We start from the raw sequence: 25,002 nt of genomic DNA, 5'->3' as shown, positions 1-25,002 counted from the left end.
GTCAGAGCCCAGCTCTAACCCCCTCCTGAGTGGAGGGGGAGCTGGAGATGGTGTTTGTTAGCTGGCCTTCCAAACACCGGGCCCAAAAGCTTGGATGTGAGCTGAAAGCAGGAGCTAGCGCTGCCGTGACACTGTCTAGTGGAGCAGCGGTGACAGCTCATGTCAAATGACTGAGGCTTCTTCACAGCAGAATTGCCTTTAGCATGTCCCTCTCTCCTGACCATGGTGTTCCTGGTGCTCTTCTCTATCACCCAGTGAAGCCAGTCCAGGGAACCAGAGAAAATGGTCTATAGAAGATGTGATTTGTGGGCAGAAGTGATAAAAGACTTGTCTCCTCTCTAATTTGCATATACATCAAGGTGGTGGAAAAGGTGTGGATGGGTGAGGGCTGTTTCTATGTGCCTGCGTCTCATATTGTAATCTTTCACCAATTCTTTCCAGACCTTGGCTACTTTTTCAGGTCTGAAAGGCTGTGCTGAGTTCCTGGGACTAATTTGTGTGTTAGGTGGCCCTGTAGTTACGATGCTCCATCCTCCTCCTATTACCTTCTATTCTGGGCAGTTGGTCAAAGCAGTGCAAAACTGGATGCAAGAGTACTGCTGTGCTCCTGGTGTCTGTTTCACTTCATGTGAGGTTCAAAGAGAACAAGCCAACAGCCAGAAGAGCGGCTCCAGGCCTGTCAGGGAAGGAGATCCTTTTTGATTACTTAGCAGGAGCACTAACATGAAATCAATATGGTCTCACTCTGAAAGTGTCTTGTAGATGGGACTAGTGAGTTTCCCATTGGAGCGTTGGCTAAGAATGACTCCTTCCTGTGCCAAACCTGAACCACACCATTTCCCCTTGCTGAGGAAAAATAATACCTTTCACCCTTAATATGAAGGTCTCAGGACACTTTAATATAAAACACAAATGAATCATCCCAATACTCCTGTTGTAGGAAGAGTGATATTATCTCCTCCTTCTTTCATACAGATCCAAATCTTGAGATTAAATGACTTGCCTGTCTCACTTTCAGAGCTGGGTACAGAACCCGTGCGATAAAAGTCCCAATCCAGTCTTTTAACTGAGAGGTCTTGCTGTAACCAGTCAACCTGGTACTCGCCGATCTGCCGCACACTTCTTTTCCTTGACATCCTGTCCCTAATGCAGGAAGTAAATAACCCATCCAGTTTTATGGTGCAAGTATCATCTGTGAGCAGAGAGCAGCAATAGGTTTAGGGCTCCTTTCCAGTTTTGGGTATGCCTGCATGCTCCGAAGGCAGTGCTAGGCACAAGCAGTGGGCAGCTTATAGGAGATGTCTGTGTTGCCAGGGAGGGTGAGGTTCCAGGGCAGGCATGACATTGTTCGGCTGCGGGAAGAGCACAGGGAAGTCAGGCTGGGCATTATCAGGTGGAGGTTGCTATCCCAACACAGAGGCAAGCAAGCTGCTGATGGACCGTGTGCTGCTTTGCAAGGGTATGATGAACAGGGTGCTGTGCCCTGGCTGGGATGAATTGGCTGGAGGGGTGCGTATGGGGTTGTGTCCTTCACCCTTCCACCGCCCCCTCCTAGCAGTACCATTGTTGCTCTCAGTGCTCCCAGTTTAGTGATAAGAGCATAGTTGTGAACCTGTGCAACACTACAGCTTTCTACCTCCATCACAGCCAAGTCCAGTGCTTCCAGGGGTGCAGGTCAGCGCACCTTTAAGGCACTGTGCCATGCTTTCCCATTCATAAGTGATAAAAAGCCATGTATCTGCACATCCATCCCAACTTTGGAGCGCTTTGCTCTGCAAAGCATGCTAGTAAGGAATAGTCCTTATGCTTCAAGGGAGTGCCTGGTGTTTACATATGAATGCCTCTTTGTTTCCCTGTCTGGGCCTACTGGATATATTTTTACTGCCTTGTGCTTGAGGCTCCTTACTGCCCATCAGAACAGAATTTGAATGTGAGCCCAGTTTGCCTTCTGCTTCTGGTTTTCCCTGCTTTGGGGAACCCATTAGCTTGCTTCAGCCTGGAGCCAGCATAAGAGTCAACTCAGAAGCAACGTGGACAGAGTTTAATGTGTCAGTATAGACCCAGCTATTTTGCCCCGCCTGCAAGAACTTTGGATCTCCAAAACTCCTGGCAAGAATACTGTATTATGGAGAAGACCATTATCTCTCTCAGGATGAAGACTTGGCTGCTTCTACTCCAGGTGAGGTAATTATGGCTGAAGGCATATACTCTACAATGTTTGGCCTACAAAATGCCAAAATGGTTGTCTTTAGCCTTAGTGCTTTATAATCCTGTGCAGTACAAGAAGCAGAAATATATTACTGGTCTTCTGTTTGTTGTCTCATCCTGAAAAATGTTCGTCTGTTGTGTTTCAGATGGGGGCCCATTGTAGACAGGGGGAAGATGGAAAGAGCAAGCAAGAACAAAAGGAATAAATTCTAGTTAGTACAAGCTTTTGCCATGGTTTGTGACTTAAGCATCTTCAAGGTGATGTGAGTTGCAGCCATTTTCCTTCCATGGCACAATGCTTTTATCCTGGGGGAAGAATTGTAGAAAACTCCTAGAAAACTACCTTGGTAGTTTTTCTCTCTCACAGGTAGAAAATTATTTACATAGGGACACAGAGGTGATGGGAGAGACCTCTTTACATTTTTATCTAAACACGAGAGAGAACGCATTGTTTCAAACCACAGGCTGCATCCACAGGCTCAGCGGATCCCTGTAAGATATTCCTGTGACTTACTTGCTATCCAGAGGCAGCGCAGCTGCACAGAACTTGCCGACAATGGATGACTCGTCCTTCCTCCAAAACTGATTCCTGGGGAGATACTTCAGCGTCACGCTGTTTATCTCGCAGAGGGGAACTCTGTGGGCCAGCAGCCGTTTGCCCATCTCCTCGTGCTTAGGTCTGCAAGGCAGGGTGAGAGATGTGAGGGAGAACATTCAATTAACCTGCAGATGCAGGCCGTATGCAGATGCGTTGAAACACTGGAGGAACCTGGGGTATTATCATGAAGCCCTCACATAATAAAATGGAATAAGAAGACTCATCTGTCAAAACAGGGCATTGCATGAGAGTCTTACTGGCTGTCTCTCCATGTTTTATCTCTGTAGTCAGGAATATTTCTGTATAAATATCCTTCCTTCCATCACACAATTACAACAACTATTCCTGCTATTGCATATAGATTGAAACACTGCCCAGATTGCTACAGAGAGGGAAGTGGTAGATAAGGTCAACATCTATGAAATCATGAATGGCATGATAGGGATCAGTTGTTCACCATTTCTTCCAGTACATGAACTAGGGGTGATCAAAGAAAGCTAAGAGGTGGAAGGCTCAAAAAGATTGCACACTGCACAGAGTACCATTCCTTTTAAGCTATTAAAATCCTTGCTGTGGGATGTTGTGGATGCTAGAAAGTTTACATGACTGTACAAGTCACGGGAGGGGGACTGGACAAGTTCATGGAAGACAAAAGCTAACAAGGACAAAGATCTCACCTTTGGCTCTGAAAGTCCCTGAGATGTAATTAGTCAGACACTGGGAAACTATATGGGCAAGTATTGCTACACGCTTACACTGCCTTTTTTTGTACTCTTCTCCAGGTATTTGCTTTTGACCATGTTGAAGGTGGGATGCTTGGATAGAGGGATGTTTGTCTGTCCCTATGCTCTTACCCAGGTAATATGAACTAAGAAATGCCAGAAGTTTGGTAAACAGCCAATGATCAGAGCCCAGACGGTCATGTGCTGCGGAGGAGTGCTGCCCAGCCATTTTATGTAGGTGGGCCACCTCCCTTCTGTGGTGTCTATCCAATGGGCCTTCTTATGCTTGATCTACTTGGCACATCTAAGAGCCTGGAGATCACAGATTTCCTTGTGCTCATGAAGAATATGTGTGTAGCTGACTGGGTGCAATCCCAGAAGCACCTGGGCGACTGCCTGATCAGAAACATGATGGTAGGGAAAGGGGAGAGGTGACAAAAGGGTCAGGAAGAGCCTACAACTCTGCTAACCAAAGTAGCTCCCAGGAGCGGGCTGACAGCTGCACTCAGCATCCTCCTAGGCCAGAGCGGCCAACCCAAATGAGAACATCCAGTCCCTCCTTTAGACTGCAGTGGTAGATGCTGGAGGTTTTGTGTGTCTGACTGTCTGGCTTGAAGCTGCCAAAAATGGGAAGGATCATGAAATTGTGGTTATAAAGGTGAATAATGGATAGCAAATGGAAAACAGAGGGGAAGCCATCTGTCTACTGAATATTGTCCATGGGCAGGATCCAGCCCTGCCCTAGGACAGAGGAACACAGAAAGGCTAAGCAGGTTGAAGAAAGTCACTCCTGGGACTCCTGCGGGTCCAGCCCCATACAACCTTTGGATGGATGTAGGACTCTTGGCTGGCTTCAGAAGTATGTTTTCTTGGATATGGGGGATGATGTCGTGTGATGTGTAAGCAATGGCAATGCAGCTGGGAAGTGTGCTGTGTAACAAGCTCCTTACTCTGTCAGCCCCATGGCAGCTATGGGGCTTGGAGAAATGTCTCTTGGGGCACTCTGAGCAACGTGTGGGGTAACAGCATCCTGAGGAGTGAGATTGGAATTGATGTTTGGGAGAGGAGAAGAGACGGGCAATGTGAGGCAGGACACAACCATGCACGTCACTTGCTGAAGGTATGAGACTGGCTGAACACTCCCAAGTCCCTGTGCACTTCTGGGGAACTGCAGGATGACATGCATGTCAGATCACCTGAAATAAGTCAGTGATCAATCAGTGTCTGAACTGCAATGTGAGAATCTATGTTTAGATGCCCATTCGACACTCTGAGCTTGACTGCACTGGAGGCCTGATCTTTGCCTAGAGTGGGGAAGTTTCTTTGCTCTTTGCTACAGTGTGAATTAGAAGGGCTATCTTCAATTTTATACTCTCAAATCTGTAGGTTTATTGCTATAAGCAAATTTTTTGGTTTAGCCTTGTGCTTCTTAGGAAGGCATTTAAATGAAACACAGCTGCTGTTCTCCCAGGGTAAGGCTATCTCTGGATAGGTCACCCTGCTATAACTCTGTCTCATTAAAACTTGAGGGTACAGCAAAGCCTCGGGATTGCCTGCCTGTCTCACTTCCCCAGGCAGCCTCTCCCTCCAGTGCTTACATGCCTCCTGCTGGACACCTATCAAACCCTGTGTCCAACAACAGCAAAAGAAGTGCTGCATGTCTTTCTGAGCAGATCAAGGGTCCTGACTTGACCTGGGTGTTACTATTTCCTCCTTCCTGCATCTTTGGAAAAGGCAGATTTGGCTTCCAAGCTGGGGAGGGGTTGAACAGACTGAGCTCCACCAGGCTGAAGTACAAACTCCAAATTGCAGTGCCTGGCTGGAAATCTGTGACCAAGCAGCTTTGTCATGCTGGAGAGCACCCTAGAGCATGGCTTCCCCTTCCCTGGTTCTCACCCCTACCTCCTGGTGCCCAGGACTGAAGCAGCAACACAATTAGCTTCAGGTCACCATGTTCTGGCTTAGCAGTAAGGACTGTGTGGGAGCCAGCCTCTCTGATCCTAGGAGAGCTGGGTGGGGGCTCTTTAGCAGATTGTTTTCCTGCTTCCTGAGGCAGCCAGCAGCATGTACTAGCTGCATGTCTACATTGCAGTTCCCAGCCCACAGCAGTGGGCAGAAAGATGTAGAAAGTGAGGAAGACTTCTTCTAGGGAACTTCTCTGTGGTGGGGAGATCCCCCTGTGGCAAGGGCTGTGGAACAGGAGTCTGAGTCTGGTCCTTTAATTCAGATATACAGTTTGGAGGAGGGTGGTGCTTTCAAGAGAGATCTGTCAGTCTACACATGTGGTCTTGGTCCCCTGCCCCCTGGACTTTTCCCTACAATGGGAACCTGAGAGCTTTGCTGCATTACTGCAGAGGCAACAAGCTACTGAACACATTTCTGACTGTGCAGAGATGCACTTGTCTCCTCTTTGCAACTGCTGTCCTATTGGGCATCAACAGAAATGTCTAAGCTACCAAGGCTATCAGTCTGGAACCTCTGATGGATGGGGTCTTGCTGTAGCCATCTCTGTCTGGCAGAGTAGGGCTAATAACGATCTGACAGTGATTGTAGTTTGAATTGGCACCAGGCAAGGGTATGGTGTAGAAAAGGAACCAGCGTAGCAACACAAAAGTATGCAAATTTGGGGATCCTGGAGTATACCTCCTGCTTTGTGCAGTCAGGGAAGAGGTGGATCTAGCCAGGGTTACCGAGTAATGGTAGCATATGCCTGATTCTTGAGAACATTTAAGGTAAATGTGGAGGGACTCAAGAAGAAAGGTTGTGGTTCATCACACAGTGACTGCACTCAGGGAGATACACTATTGTTGTGCCTTTCCTGGACTAGGATAAACATCCTTACACATGGAGCTGAGAAAAAACAGGCCAGAAGCATGCACTGTCACTCACATGGTGATCTTCACTGTGTCCTTGGTGCTGTTGCTGCAGAAAGTGATCTCAATGCTGGTGACTATGTTTCTTTTCTTCTGCAAGTGGAACTCAACCAGGCTGTGATGGACTGAGCAAGAGGCAAAATACGTGAGAGTGAGGGCAGATACTCTTGGTTTGACCTACCCCTGCTAAAAGGCGGCCTCGAGCACTCATTGCCTGGCCCCACCAGCAGAAAGATGATTAAACACACATAAGAAAGAAATTAGTCTCTGTGCTATGAGAGGCACAGTGGGCAGGTCTGTATAGTGCAGTGTAAACAGACAGGCATTTTCACTACCCTTTACTTCAGTCCTGAAGCCATGTGGTGGTGCCCACACTAATAAATCCATTGGAAAGGGCTTTATGAGGGAGATGTGCAGGGTTATTGCTCTTCAGCTGTGTGTCTCAGACCGTCTGGGCCACAGCAGATGATTCTGATGGGGATGGTGGGTTGTAACTACCTGGCCTCCCCAGAGGATCTGTCTCATTTGGTCAACACCCTTCTGACTCATTTTTTTCTCATGCTACTTACCACAGAATGGGGCTGAGGGACTGGTCATTAAATAAACTTTCACTTCCTTGGGCAGCTTTCTCATGTTGACACCTGCCTGCTCCAGCAGGCCTGCAGGAGGAAATAAAGCCAGTGCAGGGAAAGCCATGAATGACCCAGAACAGAAATATAATTGGTCCCGATTCACCTCCACTCACCCCGCCCAACTCCACTGTCTCAGAGGACAGACCATTTTTTATATCAGTGCAAATCAGAGCAAGTGCAGATTTGTGCTGTCTGTTTGACAGGTTAACATTCCCTCAGAAAATGTATTCTGGCTACCCCAGGTTATCATCATCAGAGTACCTCTTGGTGGCTTTGTTTCATTCCTCTGCTAACAAACTGTGTCATCAGTTGCACCTGTGTAAAATGAGCAAGACCAAAGACTACCAAGTCAGGAAACTTAGTATAGATGTAAATGACAATGCAAACACAAGGTGCTAGGAAATTGAATTTCTTGGTCAAGTGAGAAGACCACCATAACTTGAGGCCTGCACCACTGACTAGCTGACAATGTGGCTTGGTGAGATGGGGAAGGGGTGGCTGATCTGAGAGCACCTATGCCAAAAGAGGCCTCTCCTTATATTTCTCTGGTACCAGACTGCAAATAGCACGAGAGAACACTTCCTCTCCTCATGCCATAGACAGTTTCAGAAGCCTAAAAGAGGCAACTATTACCTTCTCCCAGTCCAGGGAGTTCATCTTTGGGGTGGCCATGGCAGGAATTTATGAGAAGGAGCTGACACAGCAACAGTGAGTGGTTTGTAGAAGAATGGGACTTCAGGCTTGGGCTAAAATTTCCATCTGCTTCTCTAAACAAGACACTTTTTGAACTAATCGCCCACTTGTTAGGCAGGTGATTCTGGAAACCCTCTTTTAACTCATTTGTGGGCCCTATGAAACGTTTAAAGATCAGAAATGTTCAAGATTTTGGTGTTCTACCTCGGGCAATATATGAGCTTTTAGATCTTCTCTACAGAAGCCTGAAAATGAAACAGCTTCTCACTATCCCCAAAGAGATCCAAAGCAAATCCTGCTCAGAGAAATCTGAACCGCGTACTGTGTTCTGCACTGACACCCATCAGGAATGTATTGTCATCTGCTCCAGGAAGGTCTCATGCTGGTACTGTACCTATTCTGGGACAGGAGAACAGGAAGGGGTCAACACAGTCCAGGCAACGACCGTTTAAAAAATCTTGATGACTTGCACAGGGGAATGCCACGATCGGACAGGAATGTTTCAAGGCACTGACATAGAGATGTACTGCCCTCATGTGATCACAGATCAGATACTTATAGCCTGCAAGAAAAAATGCACCCAGAGAAAAGCAGCCATGAGCCTTTTTGTTGGCTTCAGTCTTTTTGCATGTTCCCAAGGAACTGAGAGTCAAGAAACACTCTTACTGATTCTGCAGCAATCCCCTTCCCATTAATAACATTTTGCAGAGCATCTCTGTGACTACAAGCCCAGATCCCACTGCAAGAGAAGTTACGCAGGAAGTTAGAAGTTTATCTCCCAGACTAACGGAGTCCCTCAGAAGAGGGGGACCACAGGGCTGCCATGTCTCCATCAGTGTGCCATCGATGAGGCTCCAAGCTCTCTGCAAGGGGGTACAATAGCTTTGACTCCCACCTGCACTGGGACCCCAGCTATGGGAAGTGAGGTACCACAGGTGTCCCCGGTAACCTCACCCTCAATGCAGCTGGATCATCCAGAACATATTTGAATATTTATCGACACTATTTACTGTGTAAAGTCCTATTCTCTAGAAGGAAAGGGCAGTGATTGTATAAGCTGTCTCTCTAAGCATAGACACAGCTCGCAGCATGAAAACAATAACAAGCTTTTGCTAGTAGTACCTAAGAGCCTTTCTAGCAAAAATGTTTTCTTTTTTGATGCAAACTCTACTGATGCTAGGGTTTTGGCTCATAGAGAAGTGTCACCGAAATCACATCTCTTGACAGCGGTGCTGCCAAGACACTTGACCTGTATGTGATTTTAATTTCAGCTGCTTGTTGTACTGCTGAGAGGAGATGTGGGCCATGAACCTCTGCTGCCATATGTCTTTACAAATACATGTCTCGCTTTGATGTGTGCCCTGACTGTAGCAGGAGCTGGTTGCCAAACAGCATTTTCACAGGCTGCTAAATGGCCATGAAAGCCCTTTGCTTGGCCACAGAGTGTTCTCACCTGCATAGATGAATCGGGGGCATCCTGGCTGATCTTTGCCTCCATTGACAAAATAATCGATGTGGCCCACAGGAATCCGGATCCCGAAATCTGAAAGGAGGTGAAATGCCACTTCATTCTTATGCTTGGCTCTTCTGTAGGCTTTACCCTACATGGTGTTCGACAGGCCCCAATGACTGGTTGAACATTAGTAGTGCTGCACCCAGCTCAAGTGCTGGAGAGAGCAAGGGCAGATTTCCTGTTCCTACACACCTGCATTGTGCAGATTTGCTGCACGGAGCAGAGAGTGCTCCTGACCCTGCCATCAGAATGACTGGGAACTGCAGCTTAATCACCACCTCTGTGACTCAGGTTCTTGATTCTATATGGAATCAGGAAAGCAAAACTGACCACAACCTTAACGGGGGATTATGAGGCATGATTGACAGTAATGTTGGTAGAGATTTTTGTGATCGCCAGGCAAGAGGTGTGACTCAAAGGCACCGCATTATTCTTTAGCACATGTTCTGCCTACTTAGACCCTAAGTGCTTTCGAAAAGTTACTCTGTTGTTGCACCAGCTGTTGGTTTGACTCTGTTACTTTCCACCGGCACATGCAGTGGCACCCTTCTTATGTCAGGTGGGAAAAAGCAAAGTAAGACCAGACATGTAAATTCCTTCCAGGTGGTAAAAGCCACACTGAGCTGATTCTGCATAAACTCACTCTGCTGTAGCAGGGTTAAGGAAGCATATTTGCTGGAAGATTGTCCTCTGTCTAATCTCCACCTGTCTGTTGCTGTGAAGTGCTCTGGGAAACAGATACTGGCCAATGAATTCATCATTAAAGCCTATCTAATCAAGAAACATCCTCAGAGTGAATCTGAACTCATGGTAATCTGGCATAAAAGGCACAATGACCTACACACTCCTTAGCAATAATGACGGCAGAAGCATGGGCCGAAGAAGATGGAAGCCAGCTTACTGTCAGCATCGGTATGAATGGCTTCCACAAAAAGGGCATCCCCAGGATCCAGGCGTTCCTCAGGGCTGGCTCTGGTGTACTTAGGGCCTGCAGGATCCAGGCCTGTAACAAAATCAAACACCTCAACAACAAATGCTCTTCAGCCCCTCTCTTATTTCTGGACCAGTTATTTTATCCAAAACTTTAAAAATGTTGCTAAGCAGAAGTGATAAATTATTCCCAGGTTGCACTGGTTATGCTCCAGAATGGTTTCTGCCCCTGCTAACTTCCACTACAGCTTCCTCACCTTGTCCTCCACTGTTCCACTGCCCTTTAGCAGTTTTGTATCTCAAGTTTCTAGGCTGTAAAGCCATGACTGAGCTTCAAATAGCTCTGACAGAGTGGGTTCAGAGTGTCTTTTGGATTTTCAGTGAAAGAGAATCATCAAACTCATAACACCTTCCCTAATTGTACTGTCATCTGTATTAGCACCACAGTCTGAGGAATGTCACTGAAGATCATCAGTTAGGTGATGAATTCAGCATCCCAGGCATTAACCAATCCAAGCACTACAAAGGTTTGATACTATCAAACATCCTTAAAACAAAGAGGCTTCTGAGCCCTCTCCCCACAAATAAAATCAAGTCCTTGAGCAGCCATCTACATTTTTGCCTAAAACTTGCTCCTAGAGCAGCTTTTGGGAATTCAAGGGAATACAGAAAATTATCCTTGGCAATACCAAGGAACAGGTCAAAGATCATTTTTTTGGTTCTGGCTGAGGTTTATCCTGTTCATTTTTCATAGAAAAGTAATGTCACAAGATTTTTTTCACTCCCCAGGCAACAACAATAGTTTAAGCAGCAGCTCTGCTCCACATGCCACTTAGCCTCAGAGCTGGCCAGTTTCACTGCCTTGGACTCAGTCCCATTAATTCTCTATGGAGAAGGCAATATCAACAATATACAAACTGACATGTCTGCATTTGTGAGGGTGGAGGGAAGGAGAAGAAGGAAAAGAAGGAAAAAAAATTCTTTCCTATTCTTTCAATAAATAAAAGCTAATAATGAGACAAGTGGTCAGAAGAATTTACCACTTTAATTTTTCTTCCATGTTCTTTAATCTTGACACACACAAAAAGCTGAGAGGTTCCCCACCCACTTCTACAGACCAAGTTTTAGTTAAAGGCTTTAAGAGATACTGAAAAGTGTTATTCAGTATAGCTTAAAGTTCTTCCATGAGTAGCAGTCAATTCTAGCACAGCTCCAAGGCAAGCACGTTTCTATGCTCTATTTTCTATGCCTACCTCCTCCAAGCACAAGCTGCATGAACTCCATTGAGATTTACATCCTCAGCAGCTAAGAAAACTATTCACTGAAGCTATACTGTATGCAGCTGAATTCCCTCAGGCTTTTTCATTTCCTCTGCAAGAACTGAAACAAATTGCTCTTCAGCAATTTTGGATATGGGCTGTTCATTCCAGTTCCTGTACCATTTGCTTTCCTGCACAAGGAGACATCCACAGGAACAGGCATGGGTTAAAGAAACTCACTTCACAAAAATAAACTGTGCTCTGATCTCCAAGACTCACTCTGGTTTTGCTCCACAGCTCTTTTTAGGTGATTGATTGAGAACAGTTCAGCAAATTATGGCTCTGGGATCACATTCCTCTGTGCATGTATACATGTGTGTGAGGAGGCAGGAGATAAGATCAGACATATCTTGGGTCTAATTCCACCTGTCTTCAGGCTCCTAAATCCAAACTGGAACCTGCAATGCCCAGCGTGCCTATGAAATCATAGGACAATCAGGAGTGTAGAAAAAGCATTGTCTTCTAGCAGAGTTAAAAATTAATGGAATAAATAAACCTACAGAGCTTTTATTACATGTAGAAAACATAAAGGGGAAGAGTCTCTGACTCTGAAGTTAATTACCATGGTTTCCTGGGAAAGTGTCTGCTTCTGCTCATCTGAAGATGTTGCTGATCATAAAATCCTGGTGCAGGAGAGTGGTTACTCCAAGTCCCTCCTAATGTAAACTTTGATTCACAGCTTAAAAAAGGGCCTGGCGTGAAACTCAGCTCCTGTTAAGAAATGCCTGTATTTCATGCAGTGTGGTAGCTTTGACATGTGAAGGCTGAACCAACATTTCTCTGGACTGCCCTGCTGAGTGTGCAATGAGACCCTCCTTGAGGATACCTCTGTGAGACAGACCAGCATGGGCTGAGGCAGACTGGGAGCTGTGGTCACTCTACTGGACCCTTTATGTCTGTTCCCTCTTGGTGGCATTTTCCCTCCTATCAAAATGAATCTCCATCCCTGGGGATTCCCAGAACTTGATGAGACCCTCAACAATCTGATCTGACTTAGAAGGCAGCCCTGCTTTGAGGGGGGGTGGAGGACTAGAGACTTTCCAAGGTCCCTGCTTACCTAAATCATTCTGTGACTCTATTCACGCTTCATACCTAAAGGCTGACAAGGCCCTGAGTGAACCAAAAAGCTCTACATGCCATGATCAGCCTCTAACCATCTTTCTCTGTAATTCCCCCACTGCAACCTCTTCCTCACACCCAGGAGTCTGGCTCTCTGTGTTTAAGGTCAGCTCTGATTTGGTACAACTGGGTGGCCTTAGACCAGTCTACTGTGAAAACAGCTGACTTGTGGGAGAGAACAGCAAGAAGCCTCATCTGGGGCCTCCCAACATCATTGGCTCAGGCTCTTGCCTTTGGTCCATGCCTGAGCTGTGTTGTAGGGATGCCATGCCCAGCCCTGTGTCTTGCTGGTCCTGCTTTTATCTTGCTGACTGTGTTGGGTTTGTGTGGCCGGGGGTTGTGTAGCGGGGGAGGGGCTACAGGGGTGGCTCCTGTGAGAAGCTGCTAGAAGCTTCCACAGCTCCAAGTCAGACCCGCCTCTGGCCAAGGCCGAGCTCATCAGTGATGGTGGTAGCGCCTCTGTGATAGCATATTTAAGAAGGGGAAAAGACTGCTGAAAAGAAGAAGAACAGCTGCAGCAAAGAGAGGAGTGGGATGTGAGAGAAACAACCATGCAGACACCGAGGTCAGTGAAGAAGAAGGAGGAGGAGCGCTGGAGCAGAGATTCCCCTGCAGCCCGTGGAGGACCCCATGCTGGAGCAGGTGGCTGGGCCCAGAGAAGGCCGTGACTCCGTGGGAAAGCCCATGCTGGAGCAGTTCGTGGAGGACTGCAGCCCGTGGAAAGGACTTGTGTTGGAGAAGCTCGTGGAGGGCTGACCCTTGTGAGAGGGACCCCACGCTGGAGCAGGGGAAGAGTGTGAGGAGTCCTCCGCCCGAGGAGGAAGGAGCGGCAAAACCAGCGTGTGATGAACTGACCGCAACCCCCATTCCCGCCCCTCTGCACTGCTGGTGGGGAGGAGGTAGAGGTATCAGGAGCAAAGCTGAGCCTGGGAAGAAGGGAGGAGTGGGGGGGAATGTGTGTTTTTAAGATATGGTTCTATTTCTCATCGTCCTACTCTGATTTGGTTGGTAACAAATTAAATTGATTTATTTTCCCCCCAAGTCGAGTCTGTTTTGCCTGTGACCGTAACTGGTGAGTGATCCCTCCCTGTCCTTGTCTCGACTCAAGAGCCTTTTGTTGTATTTTCTCCTCCCTGTCCCATGGGGGGAAGGGGGGGGGGTGGAGTGAGCGAGTGGCTTCGTGGTGCTTTGTTGCCGGCTGGGCCTAAACCACAACACTGACGTGACTTCCTGGCTCACCCTCGGGCTTGCCTCATCACTACAGACTTGCCTGGTGATCACTGGACTGTGGATGGCCCTGGTTCCTGTCACTGGACCTGCTCTGCTCTTCTTGCCCAGATACAGTAAGACTGTGTCCCTTGTCAGTGAAGCCACTGCCCCTGCCTATGTTGCTGTCCCCTTGGCTCTCAGCTCACATTTTCCTGCAGAGCAGCTCACTCTTGCTGCTCCCCCACAATAACAGGCATTGTGGGCTTTAATTTTAAGAACCACAGAGGTATACATGTTATAAAGTGGAAGCAAAGCATGTGGGTGTTGTGGGTTTTCATTAGTCACAAGGCCTCATATTCTTTTAAGCTGGCACCAATTTGAAGAGTGGAGCAGAGGCGGAAGGAGCCTTTTGCAAATACTTGTATTCTTTTGGCAGTGTGGAGGGGACTGATGGCTGGAAAGGCATTGTCAGGTTCTTCTGGAGCTAGGAAGAAGCCCATAAGCTTGGATCTAATGAGCCCTTATGCAATTAAAAGACCACTATGGATGACTCCCCTTCCTTGCCCTTTCGTTCTCTCCCTTGAAGAGCAGGTGAGGACCCAAGACTCGGTTTTATGATACCTGTTATCCGTCCCAGCTGACCACCGTGGAAGTGCCCCACCAGGCCCCCGACATGCGCACCAAGGCTTACCCCAATGATGTGGATGGATGTCCCTGAGACTCCCAGGGCCTGCAGATTGATGATAATACAAATTAATGTTTCTGTAGCAGAAAGGTGAAATACCCTGTCCCAGCCCACACAGCAGCTCTGTATCTCTTCTAATATAGGATTGCTTTTGAGGTGTATGGTGGAGAACCAAATAGATGTGGGAATGATGGGTATTGCCCTTTCTGTTTTTCAGTCTTTCTTCAGGTCCACAGATGCAAACCCAACCCTAACCAGGTCGGTCAGATGCTCCGGTTCATAACTACATAGCCTGTAGCTTCTCTTTCCACAGCTTGCTTCAGACTCAGTTTCCCTCTCAGCTGAGTGATCCATGTTCACCATGTGAATAATCTTTTTCTCAGTAAAGCAGAGGAAATTTTTTTTTCACTTTTATACCACCATTGTACCAATATCCTGATTAGTATTTTCAGATTATATTTTCAGAGATTAAGCACTTTTCTGTGGGCTGAACTGCCAGGTAAAGCACAGCCACTTAGACCTGATGTGAGACAACCCCATCCACAGGAATTCAGCTGCCTGCAGGCTGGTCTGCATGATGGAGTATCATATACAATGGGAGAGCATATGATGCACAAGAGCGTGGGGGCAAGATGAAAAATCCTGACTTTGAAATGTATGAGGCCATATCCTGGAGCAAAACTGAGGCTTATGAGACGAGAATATAGTCTTCTGTGGTGTAGTGTTGCAGGAGAGGCTGGACAGAAAAAGTCCTTAAGTAGCTGGACTTGAGCTCAGCACAGACATGGAATGAGTGGTGTGGGCACTGTCCAGCTCAGTCATTTGTTCAGTGTGTGGCCTAATCAGTAATGAGGGGTGACAGTCCTCTCCCCCTCCACCCCAGCCCCCATCCCCATCCTTCTAATGACAGCGGCTCCAAGGGTTGCTGTATTTCTGGATAGAAATGTGTGACTGTGCACAGCATGGTGCATACCCAGGCATGCCCATGCTGTGCAGCCTGGGTCTGCAGTGCAAACATTACACAGAGAGTTTACACATAGCTGGTTAACACAAAGAGGTATCACCCTCATTGCATAAGTGTTGTTCAGCTGTGCTGTGCATGAATGAACTGGGCCACATCTGGGGATTTCCACCTGCTGGGAAGTATATCCGAAGCCCAAAGCAAATATAAAATAGCCTCAAATCCCACCCTCTCCAGCTGCCAGGACAAAATTTCCAGGCAGTAGAAGAAGACTGTCCAGTGAAGCATGGACCTGAGAAAACCCAAGGCATCCTTCAGGTTTGTCCTGGGCTTGAGAGGCAGCTGACAACTGGGATATTTTTCCAGAAAATGTCAAAACTCTAGAGAAAGAAGAAAAACAGTGGCATGCTCAAGCCTGGACTGAGAGAGAGGGGAAAAAAGAAATCTCTTTAGTGCTACACAGCACTCACTCTCGAATAAAGAGCCTGCTTGTCCAGCTCCTGAAGACAGCAGGTTGGGAGCAGTTCTCTGGATTGTTTGCATGGTTCTCTGGATGTTCTCTGGCCATGCTCCCCCCACTGGAAATGCACAGTAGCTTACCAGGAGCTTGCTGATGAATTGTGAGATGGAGAGGGCCAGCTGTGTGACATTTTCCACTGCAGAGGGATAGGCTCCTGTAGACCCATAAACCCAGTCTACTGCAATCACGTTCACCTGACTTGTGTGCAGTATGGCATGGACAAGCCCTTCAATCCAGGAAGGTTTGGTACCCAAAGCCCTGTGGAGTCATCAGAAACAAGTATGTTAGGTGTCTTCTGAAGTAGGGCATGTGCCAATGTGTGGTTCACTGGTGCTGGAGCTTCACGTCTCAGAGGAGGCTGCCAGACAGTTGCTGAAAGTTTTTTCTGGTGCCAGACACCCACACCTGGCATTTCTTTGTGATGGTGTAATAACACTTTCCAGAATGGGCTGATTCAGAAGAGAACCAGGTATTTTAATGAATGAGATAACATTTGCAGGGCTCAGGCTGAGATCTCAGTCTTGCTGTGGTGCTTCAGTTAGCCACCACAGAGCCCACGTGGAGTGAGTGAGTTGACCAGGAACACCTGGATGCCGCTCTGCTAGCAACTGGCAGGAAGTCCTTGGCCAAATCACCTAGTCTTTCACTGCTACATTTCCACATTTGTAGACAATTAAAAAAAAAAAATCTATACCCAAGAATTCCAGGAAAACCGAGAAGGCTATGTTCTACCCACTTCCCCTAATACCACATGGTGAGGGGTGCGCTATGTCACGTGAGGGCAACAGCTGGTTTTCCGAAAAGACCATGCAACATCTTCTATGGTTTCATCCTGGTCTTCTGTGCACTTTCTATTCAGGCTTTTGCACGTCAAAACAAATGATGTTATACGGTCAAACCTGGCTGAAAAATGGCACAGTAAAATAAGCTTGCAGAACAGTGAGAGCTCAAAAAACCCCAGCTCAAATCCCTACAGTTTCAAGCATAGAAGTATAATGTGTCTGGCAGGGCTCCTAAATGGCTGACTAATCCAGGCTGCTGATAAATCAAGGCATGAGCTCCAAGAAGACAATTTAAAGGGACAAGAATCTTGAAGAAAAGGCTTCTTAAATAAAAAGGCTGAAAGGAAGAAAGAAAAGGAAAGAGGTAAAGGAGGAGAGAGTGAGAGAACAAGCAAGAGAGAGAAAGAAAGAAAGAAAGAAAGAAAGATTCTAATTTCCTAACTTTTTTTAGGCTCCAAAAAATGTGAAACACACACAAAATAGGCAGCTGGTCACAAACTCAAGGACTTCAAGTTGTGTTGTAATGCGGGTTGTCAGCAGCATTTTCCATGCCCCTGGCTCTGGCCCACCAACAGTCTCCCAGACAATTCCCAGGTCCAGTTTGGGACTGAGCACTCCAGACTCTGTTCTTAGCAGGTGTTTTGCAGGCAGCCACTCTGCTGGGTAGACTAAGAAGGTCACATGAGCAGGAGGTTTCCATGCCAGCCCCACCCAGTGCTTGGGAATGCCCCAGCAGTGTCTAATTTACCAGTAAAAGCTTAGTCACAGTGCTCTTCTTTCTCTCACCTGAAGCCATGGATTATGATCTTGGTTTCCAGGCTGCTGTTGAAACTGCAGTTCTTGATGCCATCATCAGCTAAAATCAGCTCCCCACAGCTGGGACTTGAGGAGGTAAACAGAAGAAACTGGACCTTAAGTTTACGGCCCCGTAGGAAATTTGTTGTCTGGAAGTCAGTGCAGTGATGCCCTGAGAGTCTGTCTGTATTCCCTGCAATGAGAGGGAGTGAATAGCATACTTAGTCTGCGTCTGTGCAATGGAAAAAAAAAGCTCATTCTAATTCATTAGGAAAATGAAGGTAGCAATCTCGCTTCTATTGATAAAGATTAAAAGGATAGAACATAAATTAAAATCAGCCTATTCTGGAAAGCTTATCTGTCTGATAAAGTTGTTTCTGTCCTTTGATGGAATTCCAGCACTGGCTGGGGAAGATAACCGTGGATGTCATGGTAGCTTTGACTTCTGAGAGTTGTTTTACCGAGACGTGAATGACATTCTGTTGGGGTTTTTTTCCAAATTGGCCACACACGCCAGCTACTAAGTACATTTATGAGCTGACTATTAGATCTTTAAAAAAATGATTGCCAACAGGTAGTCACCACTGAATGGGGATATTTGTATTCAAATTCTAGTAGGCATTGTAGAAGGTACAAGTCTAATTGACAATTGTATCAAAAATCCAGAAATAAATATGAGAATGCTGATGACAAAATATGAGAATGCTGATGACAAAATGTGTCAATGATAATTTCCTGATTGATTCATTTACTGGATGAAAATGCTTTATGGGAAGGAAAAGGCAGCTACTGGAAGGCACTTTGATCTAGACAGCAAAAAAAAAAAAAATCTCAAACCTGTAGCTAGTAAAAAACTGAGCAAATTTAGGCTAGAAAGCAACCATAGAAGTTTAGCAGTATGTATGGCTAGCAGTATGTATAGCTAGGTTACCCACAGAAGAGCTGGATTCTCCATCTTTTGTCATTTCAGAGGACTGGTTGCTATTTTGGAAGGCTTGTTGAAGGTGAGATGTTGGATTTACTGAAGGACTAATGGGGTGAAATTTATTGACCTGTGATGAGCAGGAAGCCCGATAATTGCTTAAACGATCTCTTCTGACCTAAAAAGTGTTACTTTATGAACTGGCATGGTTGCATCCTGCTGCAATGACAATGCATGCACCTTCCCTTTTCTGGACTGGAGGAAGCGAAAGAGCCTTGAATCTGCACGTACAATAAAATAAAAATAAAAAAAAATAATAAAAAAATCAAACAACCGGCTTCCTAACTGCTGGCTGTTCCCATAGAAGATACTTTACACTAGCTAGGCAGAACACAGCCTAAGGGTCAGCACAAAGAAGTGAGATTCAACATTCAGATTCCCCCTTGTGGGATGTGACTATCCCTTACTGTTGTTTACTTTGGTCTTCCTGTGTACTGAAGGCAAGAGAGAAAGAGGTTTTCTCTGAGAACAATTCGGAAAAAAGGCAGCTCATGAGCCAGCTTAACTAGCTTAACTAGCAAGGTTCAGTGCAAGCGCGGTGCATGTCAGAAATGGCATAAGACGAGGAGGATTTTGAGTAAAGGTAAGGCAGGAGGTGCACTGCTGTGAAGCTGCAGGTGATGTGGGACTGTAGTGATGATCACAAAAGCAGTCTCATTGACAGTATAATTAAAGAAAGAAATGGAAGTGTGGCGTCTGCTTATTTTCTCTCAGCTACTGCAGATCACACTTGCTAAGCTTTCAAAGCAGGAGATGCCAGTGCCAGAGGTCAAGTGGTCCCTTTTCCGCTTCCTTACACTTCAGGGTAAACCCAGATCATTCTTTTAAATCAGGTTAGTGGAATTAAATCACTGAGACTGATTGAATCAAAGTATGGGAGAAGAAAGGACCATTCTTGCACTACCCTTTCTCCTGGCACCTAACTAGATTATAGCAAGGACCTCTTGACACACAGGTTGTTTAGGGAGAATTGAATTCAGGTCCTTCTATGTAAAACCTTCAATCCCTTGCCAGGCACTCATGTTTTTCTTACCTGCTTGTGCTGAGCTGAGCAGCAAGAGGACAGCAAGAACAATGAGCGGCTTTCTCTTCAGATCCTCAACCATCTTCCTGTTAGTCCACTACAAGTACAAGGATTGTACAGGGAAAAACAGCCGTGGTGGGTTGCTTGATCAGCTTGACTCTGTTAATGATCAACAAGCCTGTGCTGTTTTGGGAAAAAAGGGTAGGGGCAATTACCTCTGCTCTTATTTGACCGTTAGCCAAAGTCTGTGTCAGCAGAGGGCTTCACTGACTTTTTGGTTAAAAAAGATCCTGACACTCCTTTCCTCCCTACCTCCGTTTCCTCAAGGCAAACTTCTCACTTCAGAAATCAGCTAGTGAAACCAGTCCCAGCAACCAACAGTTACAGTGCTTTATCCTTGCCACCTAGACCTGTCTGCCAAATTCTGACTAGGGACACTGATTTGTCACAAGGCTTCACAGTAAGTCCATGCCAGGAAGATTCATACCAGCCTTGCATTTGTGTATTTTCCTATTGCATTGCTGTCTCTCTCCTGCATTTCTACATTTGGTCAGATTTCTGTAACTGCCAAAAGAAGGCAAAGCAATGGATTACTTCTGAAAAGTGACAGGAAAGACAGGCTAAAAAGTAACTGGTGGCCATATCGCCATAATACGCTCAGACTGTACATTTCTTAGGGCGGGGATACTCTTCACTTTTCCTTTAGAGACTGCATTTCAGATACTACAGGAAATAAAAGGATGATCTGAGTAATGCACCAGTATCATAAGCATGCAAATTCTTCAAACAGATCTTTGAATAAAAAGTTTTACTGCTTTGGTGTAAACACGTGAAGAAGCATAAGTGCACAACCAAACGTGTAACCAGGAGTCCGTCACACGACATTCATGAGATGGTGGTACCATCTCCCTGGCTGCATTAGACTTTCAGGTAAGGGCACACCTGTTTCCCAAGTCTCATTGGTGCGCGTTGGTCCTTCTTGCAGAAGAACAAGGCAGGTTTGCTCTTGACTGTGTTCAATGGCAAGAAGGGTAACGAGCGAAGAAGCATTCCCTGTCCAGGCACTATTCTACAGCTGCTTTATTTGAACAACAAAATGAAGAAATTGCTTCAATCTGATCAGACAGAGGACCAAAGACCTTTCCAAAAGCATCAGACATTACTTTCCTTTACAGTTATTGGCAACAGCAGTCATTTCCTTACTCCAGTTTGCTCCAGTCAAAGGCTTTGGGGCTTTCCAAGTCACTCCCGAGAGAAATTTCTCCAGTTCTCACAGGGAAGTTAGGCAGCACCAGCTAGCTGCCTGGCCTGGAGGGCTACTGAAGCCCTGCCCCATCTGCATCCTCCCAGAGACACATATACAGATACATTCTGATCCTGAAATACTTGGCTCCATGATCAAGCTGGCTTATTGTCAGAGAAGTAGGTTGTTAGTGTGTCTTCAAATACGCGATTGAGTTTGTCAATTCAATCAATTTTCCAAGATTGAAAGCTGCAATATGAATAGCCAACTGCTGCCTTCCAGCCCACTCTTCATCTTTCCAGCCCCAGTGCTAGACTCACGTTGATTCACTGATTGTAAGACAAAAGCCCATAGGCTGCAATGGGCCCACTCCTTCTTCATTACATCCACAAATTCCACTGATCTGGATAATCTCTCAATCAAGAAAGAAGGAAATAAACTTGTGAAATCATACCAATAGGCAGTGACATTTCCATACAAGCCTCCAGAGCAACAGCATAATTGTGAAAAGGACAAATTTCTTAGACTAACACAAATTGGAGCACCTAAAGAAAACCAGCAAACACTTCTTTCCATTTTTTATTTAAAATTATGGTAATAAGCTCTACTCTTTGTAGCAGGATGCAACTGTTACTCTTTGCCAAGTTCTATGGAAATTGTGAAATGCCATGTAATATAAGGCAGGCACCAGTATTACAGCCTTAGCATAAACCAAACCTGTGGCCAAGATGTGCAGATCTGATTTAGTTTTGCAGTGCTCTGTGTATTTGCAGAATTGTTAAACAACATCCTGGTATGCTAAAAAAAATACATCTTCATGAAATTGAAAATTCTGTTTCCTGAGCAGTTTTTTTTCCTGTAATCTCAGATTTAGTAATTCCAGGAAATTTTTTATTATATCAGCACACTGTGGTGGTCCCTCATGCAAACAGCGAAAGCCACTCAGTTCCTCTGTGCTTAAAATGCTCTTACCAGTAAAACTATTTTGGTGTGAAGGGTTTTCTTTTTTTTGTTTGTGAACTTAATTACTCAGTAACTACAGTTACATTAGTTCAGAAACTTAAGGTTGGTGCCACTTATTTTACTTCCCAATGGGAGTGATTATAATGGCAATGGGAACACTGTTGCAAAGACTTTCAAACCACATTAGATTTCTTTTAACAGTTCCTTACAGCGTATGATCACGAAGCAGTGTGTGATTCACTCGAGAATGAGTCATGGATAATGAAAGCAAACAAACTTGATTTTATGCACAAATTCTTTTCATTAAAAAAATTGAAAAAAATCACGCTGTCTGCACATTCAAGCAAATGCTGAAAGTGCCCAACTCAGCTGAAAATGTCGTCTCCTCACCCACAAAGCAACAGCTGGCAGAGGCGTACAAGCACTGCAGATGCCCAGTAGTCAAGTGGAAATCTGATCACAGGAAAATTCACTTAGACTGGAAAACTGTTCATTGATACTGAAAACAATGCAGTTGGGGTAGCAGCGCGGGACCTTGGGGAAACCAAGTGTGAGTTAAGCAAATGACGACTATTTAAAACCACTCCCTGTGGTCTTTGCATTCGAGGGAGGGCATGAAATACATGCAGAGCTTAGCTCACTGTACATTAAGGCCTGGCTCCACCCTACTGATGGAATACTTGGTATCACAGCTCCTGTGTTTTCTGTTTGTTGCCTGTGGAGTAGAAACCATGGCTTTATGTTAAGCACCTAGGCTCCTGTATATTGTTCCCAGGATTGACAGAGAAACTGGGTTTAGTTCTCACCCCAACAAAAAGCGATTCAAACTCCTGACTTTCAGAAGAGTGCCCTAACTATGAGATAGTAGGAAGAAAACATTAAAGATTGACTTGGCGACTGAGGAAGGGAAAACATTGGCAAGTCTGATTGGGTACTCAGTCAGGAAAGGAGGAAAACCAATCATTTTCTTGAGTCTTTCATGAGTACTTTATGGACCTTCTACCTGTTATGACTGTGTAAGTATGCACAAGAAGGGAGAATGCATCCTTGCCACATATCCCTGTAGTCTCCCAAAAATAGAGGAGGCTAGGTGAGGGCACCAGCCACCACGCTCAAGTTTCTCTCTCACTTTCTCTGCCCCGTGAAGCCCTAATCATCCTCTACAACGCGGAGCAGCTCGGTAGGAAGAACTTAGCCCTGCTTTGAGTGCGTGTAGGTGACCTCCTGTGGTTCCTTCCACTGTAAAATAATCTTTTTCTAAGTGAAAGTGTCAGTCCCTGCTTTAGACTTCTCTCTGCTAACCCTGAAGATCTCATAACCTACAGGAAAGTTATAGTGTGCAAGGTGGGAGGTGGCATCCTCCCAGCAACAAGGTTCAATCCAAAGTCTCTGACATCTTGGGAGGACATTTTACCTGACAAGAGGAGTAGTCAGCAGCAGAGAACAGCTGCTCCTGCCACCAGGATACGGCAGGAAGATGGCCACATTACATTTCTGGTGTAAACACTGTGACTTTGAGCCTTTACAGGGTAGGGAGCTCCCTTTGACACTTGACAGAGATTGAGAACGGAGGGGAAAAGGGAAGAGAGGGACAGAAAGGCTTGTTGTGGGTTTCTGTCACTGAGCAAAAGGAATTTATGGGATGGGCCTGACTCCATTTGGAAGCCAGTTACATGCCATGTCATTCCAACATAGCTATGGAGAATGGATCAGTATTATTCTGATTTTGTAAGAACTGAATGAGACAACATTGCTCAGCCCAATGTGCGGTGTCATTCTAGTTCATGCTGCAGCCGGCAGTGATGAGGTAAGGGAGCTTACAGCGACTCCTAGAAGGAGGGGAAAAAAAACACTCAGTGTTGGAACATCCTCAGTGTTGATTTTGTAAGGTCCTCTGGTTAGAGATCTCCATGGTTGCCAATTTATTTTTTTTTCTGAACCGCTATGGGCACTGTTGTGTGGGGAGCGGAGCTGAGGTTGCTCCAAGTGGTGGTGAATAGCCTGACACAGCCGCTCAGCAGTGAGCATGTGGGCCGAGCGCACCTGGAGAGAGCCAGCCGAGGGCTGAACCTGCGGTGAGAGCCTTCCCACCCAGCACTAGTGCTGTGCTGGTCTCCCCTGGGACAGGCAGTCAAACTCCTGGGAACTGAGGATGCTTTGAGGCTGTAAGGTCTGCAGCTGGACCTGCCGGCAGCTGGATTCTTCTCAGCTGGGATAACACACTGCAAGAGGGATGCAGGCGGAGGTGGATGAAGTGTCCGCTCGCAGCAACTCACTGCTGTGGGAGGAAAGCTGGCTCACAGCTGCTGCTGGAGTGTTTGGCAGAGCAGCAGTTTTTCAATAGTTGCTGAGTGTTTATGTTTCCCAAACTGTTCTGGTATTTTCCCTTTCTTCCTCAAAAACACTCTGTCAAGAGGCCAGTCACCCACGAAAGGGAATGTAAGTTTGTTTTAGCTTTGTGAATGGGCTTCTGAGCAGTTGGTGTTGAAGGAAATCCCTAGAAGTCAGAGCTGGTTTCTATTTTTCCTTCACTCAGGCAGAAGGGTTATGCCCACAGAGGCCAACCCAGCCTTTGGAGAAACAGGTGAGCATGGCCAGGCTGAGCCTCAAGCCCACCCCTCAAACGGAAATATTGCCAGGTGTCCCCCAAAGAGAACAGTGGGCATTTTGGGGAGCATCGGTGTCAAACACCAGGCTCCAGGGAGTACTAGGTTTAGATGACCATCATTTTCTGATGTGGCGAGCTGCATGTTACCTGCTGGAATTTGTTCTCCCCCTAACCTGTGGGGCTCCCACTCCACAGTAAATTGATTTAATTTCAGCTTTTCAATTAGCAGAGCTGAAAATTCCCTGCTGTAAGAGCAACACAACAATTTCTGCCACCAGCGCTTGCTGGAGTTGCGCCCCATGAACCAGAAACCCCCTTCGCAGCATCACCTCACACCCCAGCTCCTCTCTGGCAGCCGCAACCCACCAAGACACACCGGAGGTGGCCGCGATGTCTGAAATCCCCCTTCCTAACGCAGGCTCGGAGTTTCCAGAGGAACCCCGATTACTCAACAGCCCAAACAGGCCTCCCACCGCCAGGCCCCGCTGGGGCAGGAGGGCGGGGAACGCGGCGGTGGGCGGGCCGGCGGGACGCCTGACGTCGCGGCGAGGCGGGCAGCGGCCGCACTTAGCTTTCGGTTCCTATTTAGGCACGGTTTGGGCGAGCTGTTTGGGAGAGCAGCG

The 25,002-nt window shown here is 46.4% G+C and overlaps 1 protein-coding gene across 1 annotated transcript; it reads right to left on the bottom strand.

Moving 5' to 3' along the window:
- Window positions 1–1,267: 1,267 nt before the first annotated feature.
- On the bottom strand, window positions 1,268–19,647 carry PLA1A (phospholipase A1 member A). The gene is made up of 11 exons (XM_050911121.1): window positions 19,575–19,647; window positions 17,551–17,752; window positions 16,063–16,240; window positions 14,438–14,546; window positions 10,141–10,242; window positions 9,180–9,269; window positions 8,121–8,288; window positions 6,971–7,060; window positions 6,418–6,526; window positions 2,723–2,887; window positions 1,268–1,352 (listed from the first exon to the last, which is right to left on the bottom strand). Exons 1-11 carry the CDS (start codon window positions 19,645–19,647, stop codon window positions 1,268–1,270), a joined length of 1,371 nt encoding a protein of 456 aa, XP_050767078.1.
- Between the last annotated feature and the right edge of the window lie 5,355 nt (window positions 19,648–25,002).

The sequence above is a fragment of the Gymnogyps californianus genome, chromosome 1, assembly GCF_018139145.2.
Source record: "Gymnogyps californianus isolate 813 chromosome 1, ASM1813914v2, whole genome shotgun sequence".
Lineage (NCBI taxonomy): Eukaryota > Metazoa > Chordata > Aves > Accipitriformes > Cathartidae > Gymnogyps > Gymnogyps californianus.
This window is presented reverse-complemented; position numbering and strand designations above follow the sequence as displayed.

Excerpts from the sequence above, each read along its gene's own strand:
- PLA1A (XM_050911121.1), bottom strand. The coding sequence starts at position 19,647 with ATGGTTGAGGATCTGAAGAGAAAGCCGCTCATTGTTCTTGCTGTCCTC. Across the intron at positions 14,547-16,062 it reads AATTCATCAGCAAGCTCCTG|GCCCTGGGAGTCTCAGGGAC; the intron begins GTAAGCTACTGT and ends ATCAATCTGCAG. Across the intron at positions 1,353-2,722 it reads GCGCTGCCTCTGGATAGCAA|CCGAACAATGTCATGCCTGC; the intron begins GTAAGTCACAGG and ends CTCTTCCCGCAG.